Source organism: Drosophila subobscura, chromosome E (genome assembly GCF_008121235.1).
Source record: "Drosophila subobscura isolate 14011-0131.10 chromosome E, UCBerk_Dsub_1.0, whole genome shotgun sequence".
Classification (NCBI taxonomy): domain Eukaryota; kingdom Metazoa; phylum Arthropoda; class Insecta; order Diptera; family Drosophilidae; genus Drosophila; species Drosophila subobscura.
Window position 1 is genome coordinate 19,320,135 of NC_048531.1, and position 21,738 is coordinate 19,341,872.

Sequence of the window (21,738 nt, forward strand, 5' to 3'; positions counted from 1 at the left end):
CCTCCCTCTTCGCCCCCCTTGTGGGGGATCTGCTGCCATATGCATAATTCTTGTTTTTACAATTTAGCAGCAATAATGATTTTATACCATATTCAAGGCAACGTCATAGACACGCCCACCGATGGTCTCCCCCCTTTTGTGCTGCATGCCACAAGCACGGCACAAAAGCAGATTGATTTGCCCTGCCCCGTCGCCGTCCCCGTCCCTGTCCCTCACGTGCTGTTCATTCTCTTTTGTCCTCTGTCCTCTCGCTTCTTGTTTCCTTTTTCCATTGGGCTTTTCCTGTGTTTTTTAATCAATGCTAATCCCAGGGAATGAGTGATTTTCCTTTTTGCTCGCATGTCTATTGGCATTTCCTTTGCCAAAGGCAGCCCCAAAGGCCCCCGCTGCGTAGGGAGTTCACACGTGACTCGCCCTAACCTCATTCGTTGTGCGAAATAACGGTACTTTGGCATATTATGTTACAGTTATGCGACAAACATGATGAAACATGAACGCGAAGGAAGCGCGGGAGAGAGGGAGAGCGAGAGGGAGCGACAGGCAAAGTCATTTGTCATGTGGCAGCCACAGCCACCGCTCCTATCCACCTTCCGTTTTCACCTTCCACCTGCTGCTGCTGCCCCACTGCTGCTCCTCCCACTGCTGCTCCTCCCACTGCTGCTCTCCTTGCCTGTCAATAGCCAAACATTTATAGCTTCCTGTCACGCTCAGGCGTGTCCCTTGAGCGCTTCTCTGCGCTGCGATTGTCTTTGCTTGTTCGCTCTCCCCATACTGCCTCCATCCTCCATCTCACCATTGTCTGCGCATGGTGAGGCATACACACAACGCTGTGCCACACACACACACACACACACACACATGATGGGGCGAAATGTCATTGGAAATCTGCACGGTTAATCGAAATGCAGACCAAGGCAGCGCTAGCCTGTTTTTGGGTGGGAGCAAATATTGAATTTTAATGGAAAACATCTTCGGTCTAAGAAGAACGAGAATGGAATGGATTCTGTTGCTGTTGCTGTTTCTGTTAACCGTGTGTAACCTTTGGCCCCACCTATGCCTGCGCGTGGGCGTGGCCCTAATTGGTTTAGGGACTCCTGCAGGGAGGCGCCCACCCGCTGCTGGGTGCGTGGCATTTCATTAATAATATCGCCAGTGGCCCATAAATATGAGAACAGTGAATCAATAAAAGACATAAAATCCAGTTACGGGCCACAGACCATATTCTTTATTCCCTTTTCTCTTTTATTGTTTATTGTTTTTTATGTTCATGCTGATGGTAATGCGTGTGCGAGCCGAGCCGCCCAGCAGCATGCGAAACCACAAAAGCAACAAAAAAGTTCATTATAAAGACTGAGAGGGGGGAGGAGGCTCCCTCCCAGACCTAAGGATGCTTCGCATTCTGTGGCTGGAGCCGTGAATATTCCGCAATGAAGTTGTTTCCACGGCAACGGGCGACAAATCATAGAATTTATGAGTGAAAACCAGCCCGCCCCCGCACCGCTCCTTCCCCTTCGAGTCGCCGATTTAATGGGTTTTTTTCGCTCTTTTATTTTCCGTTTTTGTGCGTACAAATTTATTGCCGGCTGATTGGCCAGCTCTCTCGCCTATGCCTGTGCGCCGCGCTCTCGCTGGACTACCATAATGCGGTTGATATACCCAAGTCCCATCCTCTAGCTCCTCTCCTATCCCCCTCCCGGCCTGCTCATTTGCAGCATTTTATGGCTTTTTATTTTCGCCAGAGCTAGCTTTTTACGCTTATTGAAATTGAAATGATTGTGGTAATTGAAATGTTCTTGCATCGCTGCTTCCCCATCCACCCAGCCATGGCTGGGATGGTCGATGCCAGAAATATGTTCCCCGATTGGCGCATAAAGAAGAGTTTTGTGCACAGAAAAAGAAAACAGTTGATCGAAGCAAAAGTTGCCTTAATGGCAGCCAACTGAGTTCTGTTTTTAGTGAGTTTTAATTGAACAGGTTCTGACTATGATTATGATAGAAAACGGAATGTGGGAACACTCACATCTGGCTATAATTGGATTACGAAAAGCAGGGAACTAGATCCCAAAAGATTCCTTTTAGTTCCACTGAAATCGATTTCGTTCCCTGTTAAATCTGTTGAGGGCAAACCCACAGCTTATGGAAATCCAGTTTAATTAAATTGGTAAGCCCTTTAAGCAGGCTCTCTGCGCTGTGTACCTGAAAATCCATTAGCAGGGAACCCAAAGGGAACCCGAGGATAGAGGATAGAGGATAGTGAAAGGCGCACAGACAGGCATTCAGGCGATGGCCAATAAGTGTCACTTGTGGCTGACAAATCGCATAAAAAGCACCAGCAGCAGCAGCAGTGCACGAGCAGGATGTGCTCCGAGGAGTTCAAAGCCAGTAAGGAGGAGGCGATGACTGAGAACAGGAGAATATTTCATATTTCCATGCAAATGCAAATAACACAATAATAAAATGCACAGCAAGGACCCACACACAGACACAGATGACACAGACGGGAGTAGTAGTTGGGGGTTGGACACACATGAGAAAAAGTTGCAGAGGCAAGCGATTTTTCATAGCCATGTGAAGGACCCCCAAAGCCGGAGTAGCTCCTGATGATGGCAACTTTTTATGTGAAATGCACTGCGATTTATCTCAACAGGAAGGGAATGCTGGTCTCTGTGTGGGCAGGGTGTGCATCTGTGTGAGTTTATTTTGCCATAAATTTCACGCACAACAGGGTTCCTCTCCGAGCTCATATTTCTCTGGTGCTCATCGTACCTTCACCTGCAATTTCAAGGCAAATCAAATCAGACAGTAAAAGCAAACATATTTCTAACGACTCCTCCACTCTCCCTCGCTCTCTCTCGCTCGTTGCAGATACGAGACAGGTGATAGATCCGCCTGCAAACTTTGAGGAAAGTTTGGGGGAAATGGGCAAGCCCGTCACCCTGCCCAGCGTGATGTCCGCTGAGATGAAGAAGGCCGTGGACGATGGCTGGACGAACAACGCCTTCAATCAGTATGTCTCCGATCTGATATCGGTGCACCGCACACTGCCGGATCCCCGGGACGCCTGGTGCAAGGACACGGCCCGATATCTCAGCAATCTGCCAGCGACAGACATCATCATCTGCTTCCACAACGAGGCGTGGACCGTGCTGCTGCGCACAGTGCACTCCGTGCTGGACAGATCCCCGGAACATCTCATTGGCAAGATTATCCTCGTGGATGACTACAGCAACATGCGTGAGTATAGCTGCAGCTTGACTCTGTATCAATGGACTAAAACTTACTCCCCTTTGCAGCTCATCTGAAGAAGCAACTGGAGGACTACTTTGCCGCCTATCCCAAGGTGCAGATTGTCAGGGGGCAGAAGCGCGAGGGTCTCATACGTGCGCGCCTGCTGGGCGCCTCGTATGCCAAGTCGCCAGTTTTGACCTATTTGGACTCCCATTGCGAGTGCACCGAAGGTGAGAGATGGTATAAAACGGGGATGCCCAAAAGTAGGCAGCCCAAGAGTGACTCTGTAGCTGTGGCATAATTTTGGGAGATCTTCTACGGCTTGAAAGCCATTTGGCATTCCTCTTTGCGACATTTCATAATTGAATTTTCATAAATATCAATTATTCGGTAACGTTAAATGATTGACAGAGAGCCTCACTCTCTCTCTTTCGTGTCCTTTCTCCATTGAATCCATCGATGATTGAGTGTCACGAACTGCCAGCATGGTAATTGGCCCCTCAAATGTGCTCTTAATTGAGGAGCCAGGCCAAAATGCAGGCCAACATAAATATTTAAATATATGCGGCAGCCAAGAAGGCACAAAAGTAAAATTTAATCCAATTTAAATGCAGAAAATTTCATTGCTGTTCTACAAGGCCATTTGGCCATGCGAGAATCCTCCTGGGTGCGGAGTCTCTTTGCTGGTTTATGGTCCAGTCGGTCTGACGTTCTGTTTGTAGCATTTTTGATGGCCATCAAACGAAATCCGTTGGGCCGAAAATGATGCCAATAAAACAAGAGGCCGCGCCACTCAGCGTCGAGTAAATCACTTGAGCCGCGGCATTATCCTCGCTGAGACTCTTCCGCGTCGTGCCCCACCACTCGATAAGCTCAATGACTGCCAAGTAGAGAACAAAAGTAACAAAAGGCAATCAATTTAGTGTATTAAGAAAGTTGCAACAAAAGCTGGCAATTGGTTGTCAAAAACAAAACCGTAAGCCGTAAGCCGAGAGCGAAAAGCGAAGCAATTTCTCCTCTTTTCATGAGGCGAATGATGGATGGATGAATGAGCGGAGATGTATGGGATGAGATGATGGGTTTGGGGTTGGGTCTGTGCGATTGCCGCGGCCCGGAAAAGCAATTAAGCGCAGAGTCGTCGTCGTAGTTGTTGTATTTTCGCAATTTCAATTCGTGTTTCATTCTCTTCTGTTTGCACAGGCTGGCTGGAACCGCTGCTGGATCGCATCGCACGGAACTCCACCACCGTCGTCTGTCCGGTCATCGATGTCATCAACGATGATACCTTGGAGTATCACTACCGCGACTCCAGCGGCGTCAATGTGGGCGGCTTTGATTGGAGTTTGCAGTTCAGCTGGCACGCAGTGCCCGAGCGCGAGAAGAAGCGCCACAATGTGAGTAGATTTTCAATTTTGAATATTATTGCATCCTCCCCAATGCCAGCATGCATTGCTGCTGGCGCTGGCCTAAACACACACACGGCATGGCGTGTTCTTTTGGGGTTTGAGTTATGTTTGCTTTTCCCCTATGGTTGCCATGGTTCTCCCATGGTTTTGCCATTGTGCGTAAACGTATCCCCTCGAAACGTTTGCCAAATGGGGTTATTCCCGCCGCTCCGTTTCCCACTCGGAATGCCAAAACCATGAAGCCGCTTAAAGCGCTTGAACGTGACTACAAAAACGGAATGTTTGCCGTAAAAAGGGAGGTCCCTGCCCCCGAGAATGCACTCACACCCACTCCCACAGAGAGTGCGACGGACACGGACACGGACGCAGACACGGAAACGGAAACAACCATTCACACGTGCAGGCCACAAAAGTGTCGTTCGCGATATGAGCCATTAGAACTAAGAGTCATCTCGCGCTGCCTCATCTGCAGCGGTGCACACTCAGCAAGAACTTGAGATAAATTTGCGTTGAGGAAAAGTGAAAGTTGGCAGCATTTTATGGGTTGTTTATCTAGGAAGAATGTCTCGAGAGTTTCCCCCAGCAGAGCCAATAAAAAAGTTGAACTATTTCCCAAATAGTTTGAGGCAAAAGGAAAAGTTGTACGAAACATAAACAGATAATGCTGTGGCGGAGCGAGTACCATAAATCCTGCTTCCATTATTAAACAGAATGCAGAAGGAAAGTGTGTCAGAAGCAGTAAACTCCTGCTAATATTAGTTGGAATTTATTGATTAACTTGTGTGAGAGCCTTTAACACGCACTATGCCGGTCCCAGCGGATTGCCCAGTTCCCCATCCCATCCCGTTGCTGATGCCATAACTTTCCATGAGGCTGAAAGAAATGGCTTTGGCAGTTTATGGCCGCCTGTGCGAGCCACGTACACACACTTACCCATACTCTGACACGCAATTAGATACTCCAGCACACACACAGACACACACACAGCAGACAGAGTGGAGGTGGGAGACGGACAAAGTGCTCCACAAATGGACATTCGAAACTGTCGATGGGTTTTCAGTCGCTGACAGCTGCTGCCCGTTCGTGTTTCCCTCCATCTGAATGAAGGGAAAATCCTCCTTGACTGGGAGCGGCTCAGCCAAGCCATTTTCCACTTTTCACGTAGCAGCAGCCGCCTCCTCTCTCCGCATCCGTGACTTCGACACCTCCTTTTCCGTGCAGCTGAAATACATGCGAGAATTGCAGACAAACGGACGGACAGACAGACAGACTCCAGGCTCTTCTCCAGGATGCCTTTTTTCAATTTGCTTAACATTTTAATTAAAAGTTCATAATTACAACGTTTTCTCTCGCTCTCTCTGTCTCTGTTTCTGTGTCTGACTCGGCGAATGGCGAATGGCGAATGGAGTGAATTGGCTCGAATGTAAGCGATATTACGCATACGCCCAGAGGCATAAAGGCCACAAATTACAAACGGAAATGGAGATCAGCAGAAATGGAGCATGGAGCATGGAGCAAGGAGCAGGAGGCAGCAGCAGCACAGCCATGACACTGCAATTAAAAGCCAAACATGTTCACAGCAATTTGTCACAACTGTTGGCAGGCGAACGAATGCCCTGCACAGAGACAGGGTAGAGCCCATTTTGATCTTCGATTGGCAGAGCAGATTTCGGGCAGCAAACTCAGCGCAGATTACTCGCTCCTTTATGTCTCCCATGTACCACGTTGCTCTCTTATGAAGGGTATCAACCAATTCGACTGCCAGAAGCCTCCATTCTTGCGGCTGCTTCTGTTTCTGATGCTGCCGTTGCCGTTGCAGTGGCAGTGGCAGCAACGCATTCGGCTTTTTGCGGCGTAAATATCTGGCATAATTGTTTTTACAAGCGCCAAGGGGATTTATGAGAACATTGTTGCCGAAAAATCCTTGCTGCTTGCTTGCAGAGAGGACACTGGCAAATTGTTGTTGCAGTTAGCTGCTCTCTGCTCTCTGCCTCTGCCTGCTGCTACTTCCTGGCGACATGCGGCGTGCAATTTGGTCTCCATCCTCGCCTCGCCAGCCCATGCCTGACCCTGCCTCAAGTTGCACTTAGCAGCTAAATCAAGTAAGGCATTTCCTGCCTCCGCCGTTCGCCTCAGCCTCCGCCGCCTGCCTGCCGTGCCAGCAGCACCATTGGCAATTTTCCGACTCGCAAAAGGGGGCACCGAGGCAGTGGAAGGGAAGCCCATAAATGTTGCTCCGTGTGCCACATGTGTGCCGACAATGATAATGGCTCAGCGAGGAAGATTTCTCGCCGTCTCTCTGTTGGTGGAAAGTTTTTGCCTGAAATTGAAAATGTTTAAGCGAATGCGAAATACTCTCGAACGCGCATTTGCCAGCGTAAATCCCCAGCAATATCTTATGGTATCGCCCCGTCAGCAGGTATATGGCATATCCTTCCTCATCCTCTGGCAGACTCACGCTGCTGCTGCTGCTGCGGGGCACAGCTGTTGACAGTCCCAAAGCTGCCCGAATGAAAATCCCACCAACTTTTGATGTCTGTCCAAAGTTGCTTAACTTGTTACGAGTTGCCAGTCGAAAGGGGGAGGAACAGCAGCGGGCAGCAGCAGCACAAACAGAGCAACAGCCGCATCGCATAGGGAATCAAAAATATATATTCGTTATGGGCAATGCCATCGCCATCGCCATCTCCTTTTGCCAGTCAAAAGTTGTTCCTGCAGCTTTTGTTTGTATTTCCTCGGGGGAGGTAAAAAGTTGCAAGGATATTTTGTATTTTTTCATGAAAAATACTTCCTTTTCGTGCAAAAGCTAATGGATGCGGCAACTGGCACTCCCTGCCAGGCGCCTGCCCCCTGCCCCCTGCCCCCTCATTGAATCAATCAAATCCGATTTAACAACTGGAAATCCTGAACAGTTAATCATTTTAAACAACTTAATGCAACTGCTGAAAGTTTTGCCTTCCCCACCGAATGTTGCTTTTCCACCCGATTTTCCTTCGTGTTTGCTGCCATTCACAGGCTGCCTTCCGCCACCGGGAGTTTCCTTCTGCTTTCTGCTCAAAATTGTGTTATTTTGCAGCATTTATTTGAGCGCAACGGCAATGGGATTTAAATATTTAAGAGACGAACCAAACAACATAAAAACTAATTCGCTTCGTTTGCCCGCCTCCGGCATGGTAATATTATGCCATAGACCCACACATGTATCTACATATACATATATGTATGTATATGCTGCATGTGTGTGTGTGTAAACTAATCCTCATATAGGGAAAATCTCGAATAAAACTACAAACAATTTCATATCCATAGAGCGGATGCCAAAGGGGAGCAGCAGGAGCCACGGAGGAGGAGTCGCTGCTGAGGGCGCTGAAACACTAATCCAATTATTTGAGAAAAAGGAAAAGGAAACGGCAAAAAACGTATTCGATGGCAGTGGCAGCATGGCGTATGCGCAATATTCGTGCTCAACCGCTCACGGCACACAGCACTCATACGCAATGCTGGCCAAAGCGTTTAACTATACATAGAGCATAGAGCGACCAAATATACATAAGGAGGAAGAGTGCCTGAAGTGCCAAATTCCCCATTCCCTTAATCATGCTCTGCTGCTGCTTCTGCTGCTGCCTTTGCTTCTGGGTTCTCTGGTATTCCAGACAGAGTTTACCTTTAAAAATTGTTTAGGCTGTCGTCGTCTGTTGCCTCCTCTCTGGCACACACTCTTGCCTCGTTTATATGCATGTGTAATGGGGCCTGTGTGGAAAGGTAAATGCTTTCCTAATACCCTAAGCGCACGAAGAGAGGGAGGTGGTGGGGCGGAGGGGGGATGCTCTCATCTTTGCCCGTTGCACGTTTCATTTCATTTCTCTCGTTTTAGGTTTATTCCATTCGGATTGTCTATGCGTGCGCGCTGCCATGGATGTTGCTGTCGAGAGTCCTTTTATGCCTTTGTCCTGCTATCATTGTGCTGCTTTCAGGAGCTCTTACTTTCGGTGTGTCCTTGCAGAGGGTATACCCGCTGGGAGGCATACCTTCTGCACATAACATAATCCTATTGCCCTCAAGGGTGTTCCATAGTTCGACTCGTGATTCCACTTTTTCCCCTTCGTTGTGTTTTGTGTTCTTGTGAAATCGTGCCTAACATTGAGCTAGTCCTTCAGAGTGTGTCCTCGTGTGCGTTCGCCTCTGCCGAGTATCTGTGCGGGCATCGGTGTGTGAGTTTCTGCCTACGTATGCGAAAATGTTCGACGCTTTCGCTCCAATGACAAATGTTGAGCAGTCAATTCCAAAGACTTTTCATGGTCTGGGGCCCTTCCTCTCCTCTAGCATGTGGCCAGAGTTCTGGCGCTCTACTTGCTTTAATGATGAAGCCGATTACAGATTTTCCGTCAAAGTCAATTGGATTTTGACTATTCATTGAAGCATAAAGCATAAAGCTGAGCCTGAGGAGCCGCCGTCAAAGTGAGTGCCCAAATCATGCCATCGAATGGGAAATAGATATCTGCCATTGGGGATAATTAGGTAGACAGGGTGACTGTCTATAGGGGCGTGGCGCACATATGGATGAATGTGAATGTTGATGTGGCAATTAGTTGGGATGAATGGCTCTTGCAACACCCTCTATTTATTCGGCGACATTACACCCAACAAACACATCGATACATTGATAGCTCTAATTTTCTGTCTGACAAAGCTTGACCCGGAGGTCGGTCAATCAATCAATCATCCTGGTTTAGTTGGACAAACGATACTTGACTGCCCGCAGGATGGGATACTTCTCGGTGGTGCAGAGGCCGCGGAAGTCATCGAACGAGAGGTCAAACAGGGCCACGCCGCCGAGGTTGTTGGAGCGCACGTAGCCGGCCTTGTCGGCGGCCGTGTCCGGATCCTCGTAGCTCACCCAGATGCCGTTGTCGCCCTTCTTGTCCGCCGCCCGATAGGCATACGATCCGTAGCGCTTGGCCGGGTCCTGCACCTTGGTGAGCGGCGCATTGGCGCCCTTGGAGTAGGCATTGTTCTGGTTGGGCAGCAGGGCGCACACCTCGGGCCAGCTGTAGATGCCATGGACCAGGGTGTTGCCACCCACGGGTGCCTCATCCGACACATGGGACAGCGGTGGCACGCCCGTGTCGCCGGAGTCCTCGGTGAGCTTCCAGGGGCGGCCGTAGGTGGCCACGCCCACGTTGATCTTGCTGGCGGGGCAGCTGTTGCGCAGCCAGTACTTGACCTGGGCCTCGACATTGAACTCGGGATTCCTCTCGCTCAGCTCGTAGATGGGCGAGCTGTAGTCAGCCACCTCGGGATTGCGTTGGGGCGTGAAGAAGTCAAAGGCGGCGAGGTTGACAAAGTCCAGATAGTTGATCACAGCGGGGATATCATAGAACACTAAGGGAGAGGGAGAGCTTTTATGGGTCTTTCCTTTGATTAGGTTTCGGGGTTACTTACGCGTGGAATTAACGTTCGGCAGAACGGTGGTGGAGAGCAGGAGATTGTCCGGACGGAAGGCGTTCTTCACATCGCGCAGCAGGGCAGTGAACTGCTCCTTGTGCTCCTCGGACTTCTCATCTACAATGGAGTCGCCGGAGAAGACCTTCTTGAAGCCCTTCCAGAAGCTGCCGATTCCGCTGTGCACCTTCTTTGGCTTGTTCTTGGGGAACTGCCAGGCCACATCCAAGCCATCAAAGCCGTAGGTCTTCACCAGCGAGAAGACGGTGTTCACGAAGCGAGTGCGTCCCGTGGAGCTTTCGAGCAGCTCCAGGTACTTGTTGGGCAGCTCCTTGGCGTCCTTGTCCGTCTCGATGTCCTTGTCCCCGCCGACGCTGAGCAGCACCTTGAGGTTGGGGTACTTGCGCTTCAAGCGCGTCACCGTGCGGTACAGCCCCTTGCCCAGGTCGAGGTCCAGCTGCTGGTTGAGGCTCACCGCCTTGTGCGAATCGCGCTCGATGCCCGCATAGCCATAGATCAAGTAGTCACAGAACTGGAGCGCCGGCTCCAGCTCATCGATCACCAGCTTGCCGAGACCTACACAAAAAATAGATGAGAGATTAGAGATTGGCGGGGGTTTTCATGGAGGAAGGTTATCGCATCGCAACTAATGGAACTGATTCGATTCGAGGAATATTCGTTGATAAGCTTGTTTTCAGTTTCGTTTTCATCTTTTCTCACTTCTCATGGCTCACAGCTCACAGCTCATAGCTCATAGCCGGTATTAGGGTATTACATAACATAACCCATCGTCACTCACCTTCCTTAACGAAGCTCGCCGAGTCGTAGTAGCAGACGAGATGCTTCTGTGGCACCTGCGGCCCTGACTGCTGCTGGCCCACCTTGGCGCCCAGCACCACGCTGGCCAGCGACAGAATCGCCAATATCTTCATCATCTTTGCCTGCAGATCTCTCGCTTGGAGGGGTAGTCAGAAAGATGTGTGTCCCGTTCGACTGTTCGCTTGGAACTGAAACTCGACTTGAAATGGGATCTCGTTGCGGGGCTCCACGTCGCGAAGGTTGGGCTGTGGTAGGCGACGACGTGGTTGTTGTACTGTAGGCTGCTGAGAGCAAAGTGTGAGCTGATAAACAAAGCGAAGCTCAAATGAAATCATTACAAATGCATACAGTGGGCGTTCGCTAAGCGCTACCGATTCACGGGTAGATTTTCCATTTCAAGTTGAAGCAGTAAAGCTAATGTAAGCTCTGACTTGGCACAATCTATATAAATATTTGCTTTACTGCGTTCCTCTCCGTTGTGTCTTCACTGTACTAATTTTCAGCACATTCGAGTGGGCATCACAAAATGTGTTTAAATTTTTACGACTGCTTGTGTCTCGACAAAATCATTGTAGCTGTTGTTGTAGTTGTTGCTGTTCTTGGGTTTTGCTTCTCTGTTTGTTTCCTTTGCTTCTCAGCTTATTCGGAGCTACCTGCTGCCCGCTGCCTGCTGCTGCTGCTCGTTCTCTCCTCTCGTATTCTCTGTGATTTCTGTTGCTGCTGCTGCTGCTGCTGCTGCTGCTGCTGTTGTTGCTGCGCTGCTTCTGCTCTGCTTTTGGTTTTGCTTTTGCCCTTGCCTTGATGCTTGCTTATCAGCACTTGGTCCCGTTTTAGTTTGTGTGTCTGAGCTATGCCCTAAGCTCTGGGATGTTTCTATCTCCTCTCCTCTCCTCTTCGTTGCTCTGCTCTTCTATTGTTCCTAGTTCTTTCTTCTTTTTGCATAATTCTTGTGTTTTCGTTTGTCGTAATCGCTGTTCGATCCACTTTGCCTCTGTGCATGCCCCCTCTCCGCCCGAATCCGCTTACTTAGAGCTGATACTTTTCGACACCAACCCTGCGGCGGGTGTTATGATTTTGATCTGATGTTGGCTGATGTTGAACTGTCAAGGGTATCATATATTCGTATGTATGCCCGAGTGCCTTGACTTTCTTTCCTGTTCTCTTGCCTGCCTTATAATTCATGGTTTTGCTGTGTGGCAAGTGTGTGCTCCATCAATTTCATTTATTTAGTTTCAGTTTGTTTCCCCTCTGCCTCTTCTCTTCTCCTCACTACCCAGTCATGTCCTGTGTCTCTTCAACCTTTTTCTCTGGCATTCCTCTCGTGCCTAGGCCCACATTGCCTGTCCCTTTTGTTCTCGAGCTTTTGAATAACTCGGAATTCATGGGCATATCGAATGTTACATTGAATCCAAATGGAATTGGCATTTTCTCCAGCTACCCATCACCCACTTTCCGTTTCCTTCGTCTCGGAGTTGCTTTGAATACGAAATTTGTCGGATAAAAGCTTTTCCAGGAGGAAGTTTGCTCATTGTTTGTCTCTTTTGTTGGTTGTGGGCAACAATTTTTGCGTAATTTAAATACAGCACTTAATCAATTAGCAGTTTCGCTTTCATCTCCTGACGTGGGTCGCTCTGAGTCTGCTCTGTGGGTGTGGGTGTGGGTGTGGGTGTTAATTCCGTTGAATTGAGAGCGAGAAATGGGGTTAAGCTGATGCTGAGGCATGCCCAGGGGCAAGCTCAAGCTGCTCTGCTGGCTGCAAAACCCAATCACATGCACGAGCGATTCCCCCAAAAATATAATAGAGAGAAAAGAAGAGAGAGTTACGTGCTCCCCCGCCAAAAGTAATAGAAAAAGAAAGGCAGCGGGACCCTCTGCACAAAAATATATGGAATATTCCCCTAAACATAATACAGCGGAACGAAGAGGAGTGAGGAGTACCCAGAATATAATCAGCAAACGGGAACGAAAGGGTTCACTGTCCTTAGTGGTAGATATTTTTCGGGGTTTGCACTTTTTTGAGGTCAAAGGGCTTTTCCTTGCTCTATTTTTCGCTCTCAACTTTTTATTTTGTGGTTTTGCTTCCAGCATTTTGGTTAATTAATTTTCGCCATGGAGGCGCTCGCTCAGTTGTCGGGCAAAGGCGGAATATTACTTACACATTTTGCTTGAAGTCCGCATAATTAGGTGTGCGTTTAACTTTTAATTGAAATGTTGTAGCAAAAGTTGGCAGTGCGAAGAAGGGCAGCACCTAGCGGGGTTTCTCTTTACAGACTCGTCGTGGCAACTCATTCGCTTGCTCCATATCTGCCTCTGTCTCTGTCTAAATTTCAGTTTATTATATCGAGCTAAAAGCTGCTGTTGTTTAATTAAACGTATAGCCAACAGGCACACACACTGTACATGCTATACACACACAGATACTCGGTCGAGTGCCGGCAGCTGGTGATATTTATGGGGCATCCGCCCCAAAGTCTGCTACACTTTGGCCGAGTTCCCCTGGCTGCAAGGTGGATCGGTGGTGCTGGAGCGCTTTGCTGTCTGGCTGCCTTTTGGCTGCCATTAATTATATGCCAAAATATTATTAAAAATAAACCACCAATTTAAGCTGGCTTTCAACGGGAGAGAGCCAGAGACCACAAGTGGCATTGCTCTCGCTCTCTCCGTGCTTGCCGCAGCCATAACTTTGCATATTAAGCCATGTGCAAACTCTACAACAACAGGCCAGTGGGGTTGGAGAGATGTGGGGTGAAAATATACACCAGAAAACAGAGTTAACTTTGTTGGCCACGACCCTCCACTTCCACACCCCACTCGTGATAGCCCAACCGCAAAAAAAACAACAACAACAGCAAGATCAGACTATGGAACTGCAATTCTCCTGGCCACACACTCACACTCACACGCACACCCACGCTCCCTCGTGGACCCGCAAGTGTATTAATTTGCACCCAATGGAGAGTGACGAGGGATGCCCCACGACCCTCCAGCCCTCCTCCGCCGGATACGGCAACAACGAAGCTGTGAACACATTCCCGTTTCATAGCATGCAAAACCCCAAAACTAACGAGGGTCTGGTCTGGTCTGGCCGGCTCTGTAGGGGCGTGACCATTGCCGCCTGCAAAAGTGATTTGTGCCTTTGCCATCGCCTCCGAGCGGGGGATGGCAGAAGGCGGCAGATGAGGCCATGAAAGAGGGAGCGAGAGATAAGCGAAGCGCCAGGGATGGAGCTAGCTTAGGCTCTCACTTCATCCTGGATAGATCTGTGTTCTACCTATTATATCCCTACGAATACTGAACTTACACGAGACTGCAGATTTCGTATTACTTGAACAGAGCGGAGACCTGCATAACTTTGGCAGAAGTAAGGCACAGGCAGGCAGGCAGCTGTAGCTTGCCAGCCCTGGAACGAGAAGCATATGCAAATCACTCACTCAAGCGCTGCCCAAAAGCAACACACACATGTAAGAGTGTGTGTGTGTGTGTGTGTGCAGGGAAATGTATCCTGTGTATGAAAGTCCGCTTACGTGGCCCATGATTTATTAAAAAACGCTCGTAAAAATGCACAACACACTCAACCAGAACGAGCACAAAATAAAACAGAAACCAACAACGCAACAGCCGAGAAGCAACACTCGACAGTCGAGAGCAGAGCAATGACTATAAGATATACCCTCATGTGATTCTCGTCCACTTGCATACACTTCTTCGACTCTCCCAAATACTTACAGACTTGAGAACATAACTTACAGAACCTTCAGCTTACGTTTGCGAGTGTAGAGAAGATTTAAAATTCTCTTCTGCTTTGGACTCACAGGGTATCCAAACACATATCAAGGGCAGCAGCAGCTATGCTCGTGTCTCTCTGTGTGTGTCCGTGGTAGTGCTGTAAAAATGCATGACAAATAACTATGGAAATAAGCAAGGGCAACAGCAGCAAAAGAGCACAAGAGCACCAGCACCAGCAGCAGCAGCAGCACTAAAAATAGATATGAAATTTTTAAAGCTTCGTTGTGCCCGCTCCTCCGCCTCAATTCCTCTGGAAGCCGTGAATCAAGCAGCAGGCAGCATGCAGCAGCAGCAGCATCAGGAACAAACGCCCCTCGTCTCGTGCTGCAAACACTTAGCGGCGAATGATGAGTGCTGTGGGAGAGGGGGCGTGGTGCACTGCTCTGGGAGCAGCCAAAATTTTCCAGCCCATCCATCAACTGTCGGCACGGGGGTTCATTTTTAAGCAATTTTAGCAAACGAAGTGCCCGATGGCGCAACCCTTTTGATAGATGACTCCATATACATACATACATATATATGTACATAAGTGTATATGGACATGCGTACATACATAGTAGCAGCCATAGATTTTTGGGAGCAGTTTCAGCCACCCCCACCCAACATCATCATCATCATCAGATGCTCTCATTCGCATCTGCATCTCCATCCGCATCCGCATCCACATTTCCACATCCTCGTCGTGGTCGTCACGCAATTGGAAAATTGTGAAGCGGCAGCCATGTTTGGTTTTCATCTCTCGAAGCTGCAAGCTCTGCTGCAGGAAGGAGCATTCGGTATTATTAATTAGCTGCCATTCCATAGTCCATAGTCCATGCAGGCGCCTGTGGGTGGGGGATGGAGAGTTGCAAGAGAAGCCATGTCCGTGGGACATTTGTTCTGGTTAGCACCGGACGGAGCAGGACTGGACCCAAAGCTGCGCTGTGCAAAATTGCCAGTTAACCGAACCGAACGGGAACGATTCTCATTTGCATAGCATCATTTTTGGGGGATTCTCTATGCATGTCTTAAGCCCCCATTTACACCAGCTAATGGGCGTGGGGCCATCTAAATTACAACCTGAACTGCAAAAATGGGCCACCCTAAACGAGAGGGTCTTATGTTTTGATAGGTGCAAACACCTGGGCAGGGCTCGGCGATATTCCTCCGTCACGTGCTGTGCGAAATCCCTGGCAGTGGTTGTGGAATCTAACGAAATTCTCAGCCAGCTGCAGTTGTGCCGATAACTGCTTGGGCGGAGGATAAGTGGATATTTTGCATGCAACTTGCCAGCTCTGTTCAATTGCATGCATAACTTATGCAGCACTTTGGGGTGGCCATAGGCCATAGGCCATGGTTCAGCGTTCAACGTTCAACGTGCAACGTTCAACGCTCCCCGTTCATATTCGCTCATCAACTGAAAGTAAGCACGTGCTTGGGATGGCAGTTGCTGCCCCAGTTGCAACCTATTACCGCCCTGATGCCGCTCTTCATCATCTGCCACTCTCCACACAAACTATGGAAATTGAGCGCGCGTTTCGCATAGCCAAAAATTACAGTTTCATCAGGTCTGTGCTCTCTCGGCCCTCTCGTTTCTCTCTCTGTTCACGGATGCGGACAAGGCCAAGCGTAAACGTGCTGCTTCGCCTCCTGCTGATTGAAGCCCCACTCCAACTGCTACTGCTGCTGCCTGCCTGCCTGCCTGCCTGCCTGGAGGATAATCGTGTAATCAGTTTTGCCCCAGAGTTTAGGCCATGAAATATGCTGAGCATTCCGAGGGCGGGCAGGCACTTTGCTGCTTACTTACGGCGCGTCAGCTTAAAAACTTAAATAACATTGCGGAAAATTAAATAAGCGAACAACCATTTTTGCACCACGACAAACGTCCTTGGGCGGGTCAAGCACACCACCTACTCCTCCTCCTCCTCCTCCCGCTCCCGTTCCCGCTGCTGCTACAGCTGCTGCCTCAGCGAGGTCCGGTCCGCGGCACGTGTTCCGCCATTTTGACAACGTAATTTAGTAATATCCTAGGGGGTGCCCTGGAGTGGGGCTCCGTCCTGCGATGTCAAGAGGCTTCGTCCGGGCTGCCGGCGACCATTTTCTTTTAATTTTCCAACAGTTAAGCTGCGTGCCGCCTGCCCTCCGCTCCTTGGGTGCTTCCCTGGCGCAGATTTTACTGCTTAATACGCAAAGTTGCACTTTAGTTTTTATTGCACTTGGTCCTGGGGATCTCCCAGTCTCTGTCTCGCTCTCTCTCTCTCTCTCTCTCTACTGCTCTCCAGGTCCTTGTGGCAGGATGCGCTGCGTACTAAAAATGTCGAAAGTTTTGTGCACGCGCTTTCGCGCCTTAAAGGGGCTGGCAGGCTCGCTGCTGCCTGCTGCTGCTGCTGCGTTTTATGGAGCCCCTCCCCAACATCTAGGAGCAGGGGCTCAGGCGGAAAGGGGTGTCCCAAAAAGGATATTTAACGGAAGGATTTATCGCACATTTGTTAAACTTCTTTATGTTCGGAATAGCCAAACGAGGATTGCCCCTCTCTATGAGTTGTACCGTCGACGCCCCTGCCGACTCTCTCTCCCCCCCTACATGTGTGTTGGTGGTGAAGGGGACACGGGGACCAGGGGACAGACGTTAAGCATTTGCTAACAGTCCAGTGAACCGGTAATCAAAGCAAAATCAGCAAAGCACTGAAACAACTTTTTTATGCTAATTTTTACTTTTACCTCAGGCCCCCCAGCTCACCCTTTTAGTCTGTGTGTGTGTGTGTGTGTGTGTGTGTGTGTGGCATGCTACATTAAACATTTAAATACGCTTTTGAGCCGCCCCCGATTCGGGGCACACGGATGGAAGGATGCTGCTGAGTGGGTTAAGAGCCGGCAGAAGCTTCGCAGCAAAGGAACCGAAACTTCAGACACGAGATTTCCTGCATCTTCAGTTGGAGACGGAGACGGAGCTGGAGCTGGAGAAGGTGCTCCACAGACACTCGTGCAATAAGCCAAATTGTAGCTCAAAGATACATCCTCGTGCAGTGGCTGCCAGCCTCTGACCTGAAGCACTCCTCCAACTATTAACTTTGGCGAAGATTGCGACTTTTCGGTGCTTGACTCAAAATGCAAATACCCCCAGCCAGTGGAGCACATAAAACCCCTTCAAGTTGCCCCGCTAAGTTGCCACTTTACCACCACACACACACACACACACAGATGCGGAGAGATACACACAGATACATTTGTATGCATGTTGGAGTGTGGTGACGGCTGCTGCTGCTGTGCGCCTCGTGGAGGCGTCTCCCGGCAAGCACTTGTCAAAGTCAACTTCACATTATGTCAACCAGCCTCAGCCTCAGCCCCAGCCCCAGCCCCAGCCTCAGTCCTGTATTCAGTTTTTTCTTCCCGCTTTGCATTTTTCGGTGGCGCGTGTCTCGCTGTTCTGTGCTCACCGACAACGACAACGTCTTCTTTATTTTGTCAAGCATCACATCGGGCAGATTCTCGAGGGTAGCCAGAGGGTAACTATGTGCGAGGGACATCTGAAGAGTTTGCATGAAAAGAGAGAGAAGTCATCACCTATGCACACCTTCCATACATTTCCTGGTAACCTTTCTCTCCCTAAACATTCCAGACTTCTCTTCCTGTTTGCCTAGGGTACTCCCCTGCTTGCTACCCTGCCATTTCCATCTTTTAAACATTATCATCGCGTGTTGCCTCCTGCCGTTGCCTGCCTGCTGTGCTCTAAGAGTCCCATCGGCACTTGGGCCGTGGCTCTCCAGAGATTCCCAAGAGCACCCCCAACTGAGGGGCGCCTCCTGACATTTACGATATTCCTGGGCATATTTTTTTCGGTGTCTCCTCTACGTGACTGTTTTATTTGATGATAATGTGGATATGTTGCTGTTGCTGCTAGGAGACGCGCGGAGAGTGGGCTTTGCGTGGTTTCCTTTGCTGAAAGCCACAGCAGGCGGGCGTCCACGTTTTTCAGCGACTCGAAAGTGGAGCCTATTGAGTGGCATGTCGCACCCCTGGAACACCTCTCCATTGCTCAGCGTAAAGTGTGTCACACTCTTTAGCCATTATGAATGCCGTAGGATTTATTTTGATATTCAAAAATGGGCAAACGGGAGACCCAGTCCCGGGAGACCCAAGAATGAGAAATGTTCCCAAGTTACTTTTGACATTTTGTCATTTTAAGCTCTATTTCTGCTTCCCCCAGGATGAGATTTGTTGGCGCTGCTTGTTTATGCCATTTCCACACACAAACGAAATTGATTTCTTTGGGCCATGAATCTTCCTTCCACTTTGTGGGCCACTTGAGGAGTGGGCCAAGTAGGCCTTATGGGGGGATTATGGCCATATAAATGGTCCAAACTGAAACGCAAATAAAGCAGCAATTCAAATGCAATCTTTAGGCTTTGCTTGGGAATTTATTTACTCTTTGGAGTGCCAGCCTTTGTTCTATATGAAAGGATTGATTGATTTTATCCTTTTTCCTTTCATTTTTTCTGCAAATTTTGCACAATTATGTACATATTTACATACATATGTACATGTATAGTACATATGTACATCGATCTCTTTAACAGCAAATAAACTTGTGTGTTTTTTTTTCCGTTTGAATGACTTTTTGTTATTACATGAAATGTAATTTACATAATTAAATGAAATAAATTGCATTCATAATTCGCAGCTGGAGTGGAAATTCAATCGAGTGACATTTAAGGGGACAAATTGTGGTTAATCTCCAGGGGATTTCCCTTTGACGACACTTTTCATCCGCTGCTTATTGCTGTTTAATTTCCTTTTGCTTTCTCCTTTGTGGTCGCAAGTTTCACATGGGTTTTCCGCCCCCTCCCCCGCCCCGTCAACGCTGTGCAGCATTATTCACTCGGGCATAAGAATTCCGTTTGTTTGTGTGCTGTTAAATCATTTAAGCCGCATTATTTTGCAGCCAATGGCAATCCAGTGGGAGAAAGCAAGCGGAAATGCGGGAGGGAGGAAGGAACGGAACGGAACCGTCGGGAAAGCGAAAAGTTGTGCCCCGTTGTTTGCACAAACTGCAAGTGCAACAGCAACAGTGCAACTGCAACAGTGCAACAGTGCAACTGTGCAACAGTGCAACTGTGCAACTGCAACTTCCACAACATGATTCACTCATACATTTCCCTGCATATTTATTTATTCAGCGCCGCATTTCATTTTATTTCATCTCGGTTTGCCTCTCGCCAGAACCAAAAATTCTTTTCTCTTTTATGTTTCGTGTATAAATAATTCTCTTTTTTCGTCTGTGTGTTTGTGTGTGTGTGTGTGTGCCTTTTACTTCCATTTCCTCTGAGCGGCGAGAGCGGAAAACAAAAAAAGGATACGCAGGAAGCACAGGATGGGCGGCTGGATGGTCGGTCGTGGGCGGCAGGGAGGAGGAGTGCGTGTGCAGGCGATAACAATAAAAAGATTCTCTTTACACACTCACATGATGCAAGCCACAGGCACAACCCCCCCGCCTCCCCCCTCCCCCATCTCTTAACTGTTCACTTTTGCTATTTGTTCTGTCACTTCCGTTGGCAGCAACAACAACAAAAAATGGCCGCCCTTTATCCCTTATCCTTTATCCCCTATCCCCTATCCCTTATGCCTTCTGCTGTTTTCTTTTCGCACATTTGGGCACATTGTCGCGGCCCATCCGCTTCTGCCTGCCACATCCGCTCGCCGTCCTTGTAGCTGCCACACACTTTTTTCGGGCAGCTCTCTGTTGCAGGCGTTTATTAAATGTCACACTGCGAATTTGCCGACGGTCGGCCGCGTCTTCCTTCCTGCCCTCCCACCTTCCCACCCACTCCCTGCAGCTGCCGCTGCTGCTGCTGCTGCTGCTTGCCCCAAAAAGCACAACGGCACTCACTTGTCGCATTCGGAGATTTCACTTTGTTGTCCTGTTGCCAGATATTTTCCTTTTCCTTTTTTCCTGGATTTGTCCCCTTCTTGTTACACATTTTTAGTTGCCACCCCCCAGTGGGCGAGTGAGTGTCCTTCGACCCGTCTCTGTGACAATTTCATTTATTTTCTCGTTTTCTGTTTTACGTTTGTCAACCTTTTCCTCTCCCCTGCTCCTGCTCTCGCTTGGTGTCTCCCCCTGAAACTCAATTACTTCGCCTGCAATTGTATTTGTTGGCTCTAGCATCAAGCATCCACCAGCGAGTGCGCTGCCCCGCTGTGTGGCACCGCTGTGACCTTCGCAACATGGCGTACACACAATAATTACTGTGTGCACATTTCTCGCATAATTTAACAATAATGGAAATTATTATGATGTCTCTCCCCCAGAGCCATCCGTAAAATTAAAGCAATCACAATAAATGTTATGCATAGCATTAATTTATGCGGCAACTTAATTTATTTAAATTCCTGCACAATTGTTAATACCCTTTGAGTGCGGGAGAAGCAGCAACTGATTGGGGAACAGGAGGCACTCCCCGCAGAATATCAGCTCAAGGACTTCGCTCATTTGCCACCAGTCATCTATCTGATTCGTTTGCTCATTCAACACTCCAAAATTGAAACATTTTCGAGGGTATCGCGCGTGAATTTCCGCTCTTGTTTTATTTCCATTTCACTGCTTTGTTTTTGTGTTTGGATTTTCATTGAACAAAACCAAATTACGAAACAAAGCAGCAAGCAAAAAAAAAGAGAGGAAAACCTCCTTTGGCAAAGTGTATTTATTTTTAATTATTTTATATGTTGCAAGCGGACAAACAGCTGCTGCTGCTGCTGTTGCTGCTTCTGGCATTCGAAACAAATCGAGAATATTCCTGAAATTAAATTGCAATGAAATACGGAATGAAATTCTGCAATTAAATGCAGAAATTCGTTGCCCCAAAGGAAGTTCGGGCAGGCAGCAGGAACCAGCACCAGCAGCAGCAGCAGCAGCAGCCAGCCAGGGCTCTGGACAAAGTATTCAATTACAACAAAATTTTGTGCCGGAAAACCCAGATAAAGGGTGTGAAGAGGCAGAGAGACAGACGGAGAGGGAGAGGGAGTGAAAATGTTGTACTAAATAAAACGTAGCCCCAAGTATTTTTGTGGCAAGCTGTTG

At 48.7% G+C, this 21,738-nt stretch overlaps 2 protein-coding genes across 3 annotated transcripts in view; one reads left to right on the forward strand and one right to left on the reverse strand.

The window, feature by feature from the left end:
* Window positions 1–21,738, forward strand: part of LOC117892546 (putative polypeptide N-acetylgalactosaminyltransferase 9) — a 59,705-nt gene that overhangs the window by 29,895 nt on the left and 8,072 nt on the right. For both annotated transcript variants that reach the window (XM_034798855.1, XM_034798856.1), the window contains exons 4-6: window positions 2,866–3,234; window positions 3,294–3,458; window positions 4,429–4,622. In XM_034798855.1, coding sequence (XP_034654746.1) covers window positions 2,866–3,234; window positions 3,294–3,458; window positions 4,429–4,622 — 728 coding nt within the window. The remainder of the gene's footprint in view (window positions 1–2,865; window positions 3,235–3,293; window positions 3,459–4,428; window positions 4,623–21,738) is intronic.
* On the reverse strand, window positions 9,236–11,121 carry LOC117892547 (imaginal disk growth factor 6). Its single transcript, XM_034798857.1, has 3 exons — window positions 10,876–11,121; window positions 10,077–10,652; window positions 9,236–10,016 (listed from the first exon to the last, which is right to left on the reverse strand). The coding sequence occupies exons 1-3, from the start codon at window positions 11,009–11,011 to the stop codon at window positions 9,364–9,366; spliced, it is 1,365 nt and encodes a 454-aa protein (XP_034654748.1). The 5' UTR covers window positions 11,012–11,121; the 3' UTR covers window positions 9,236–9,363.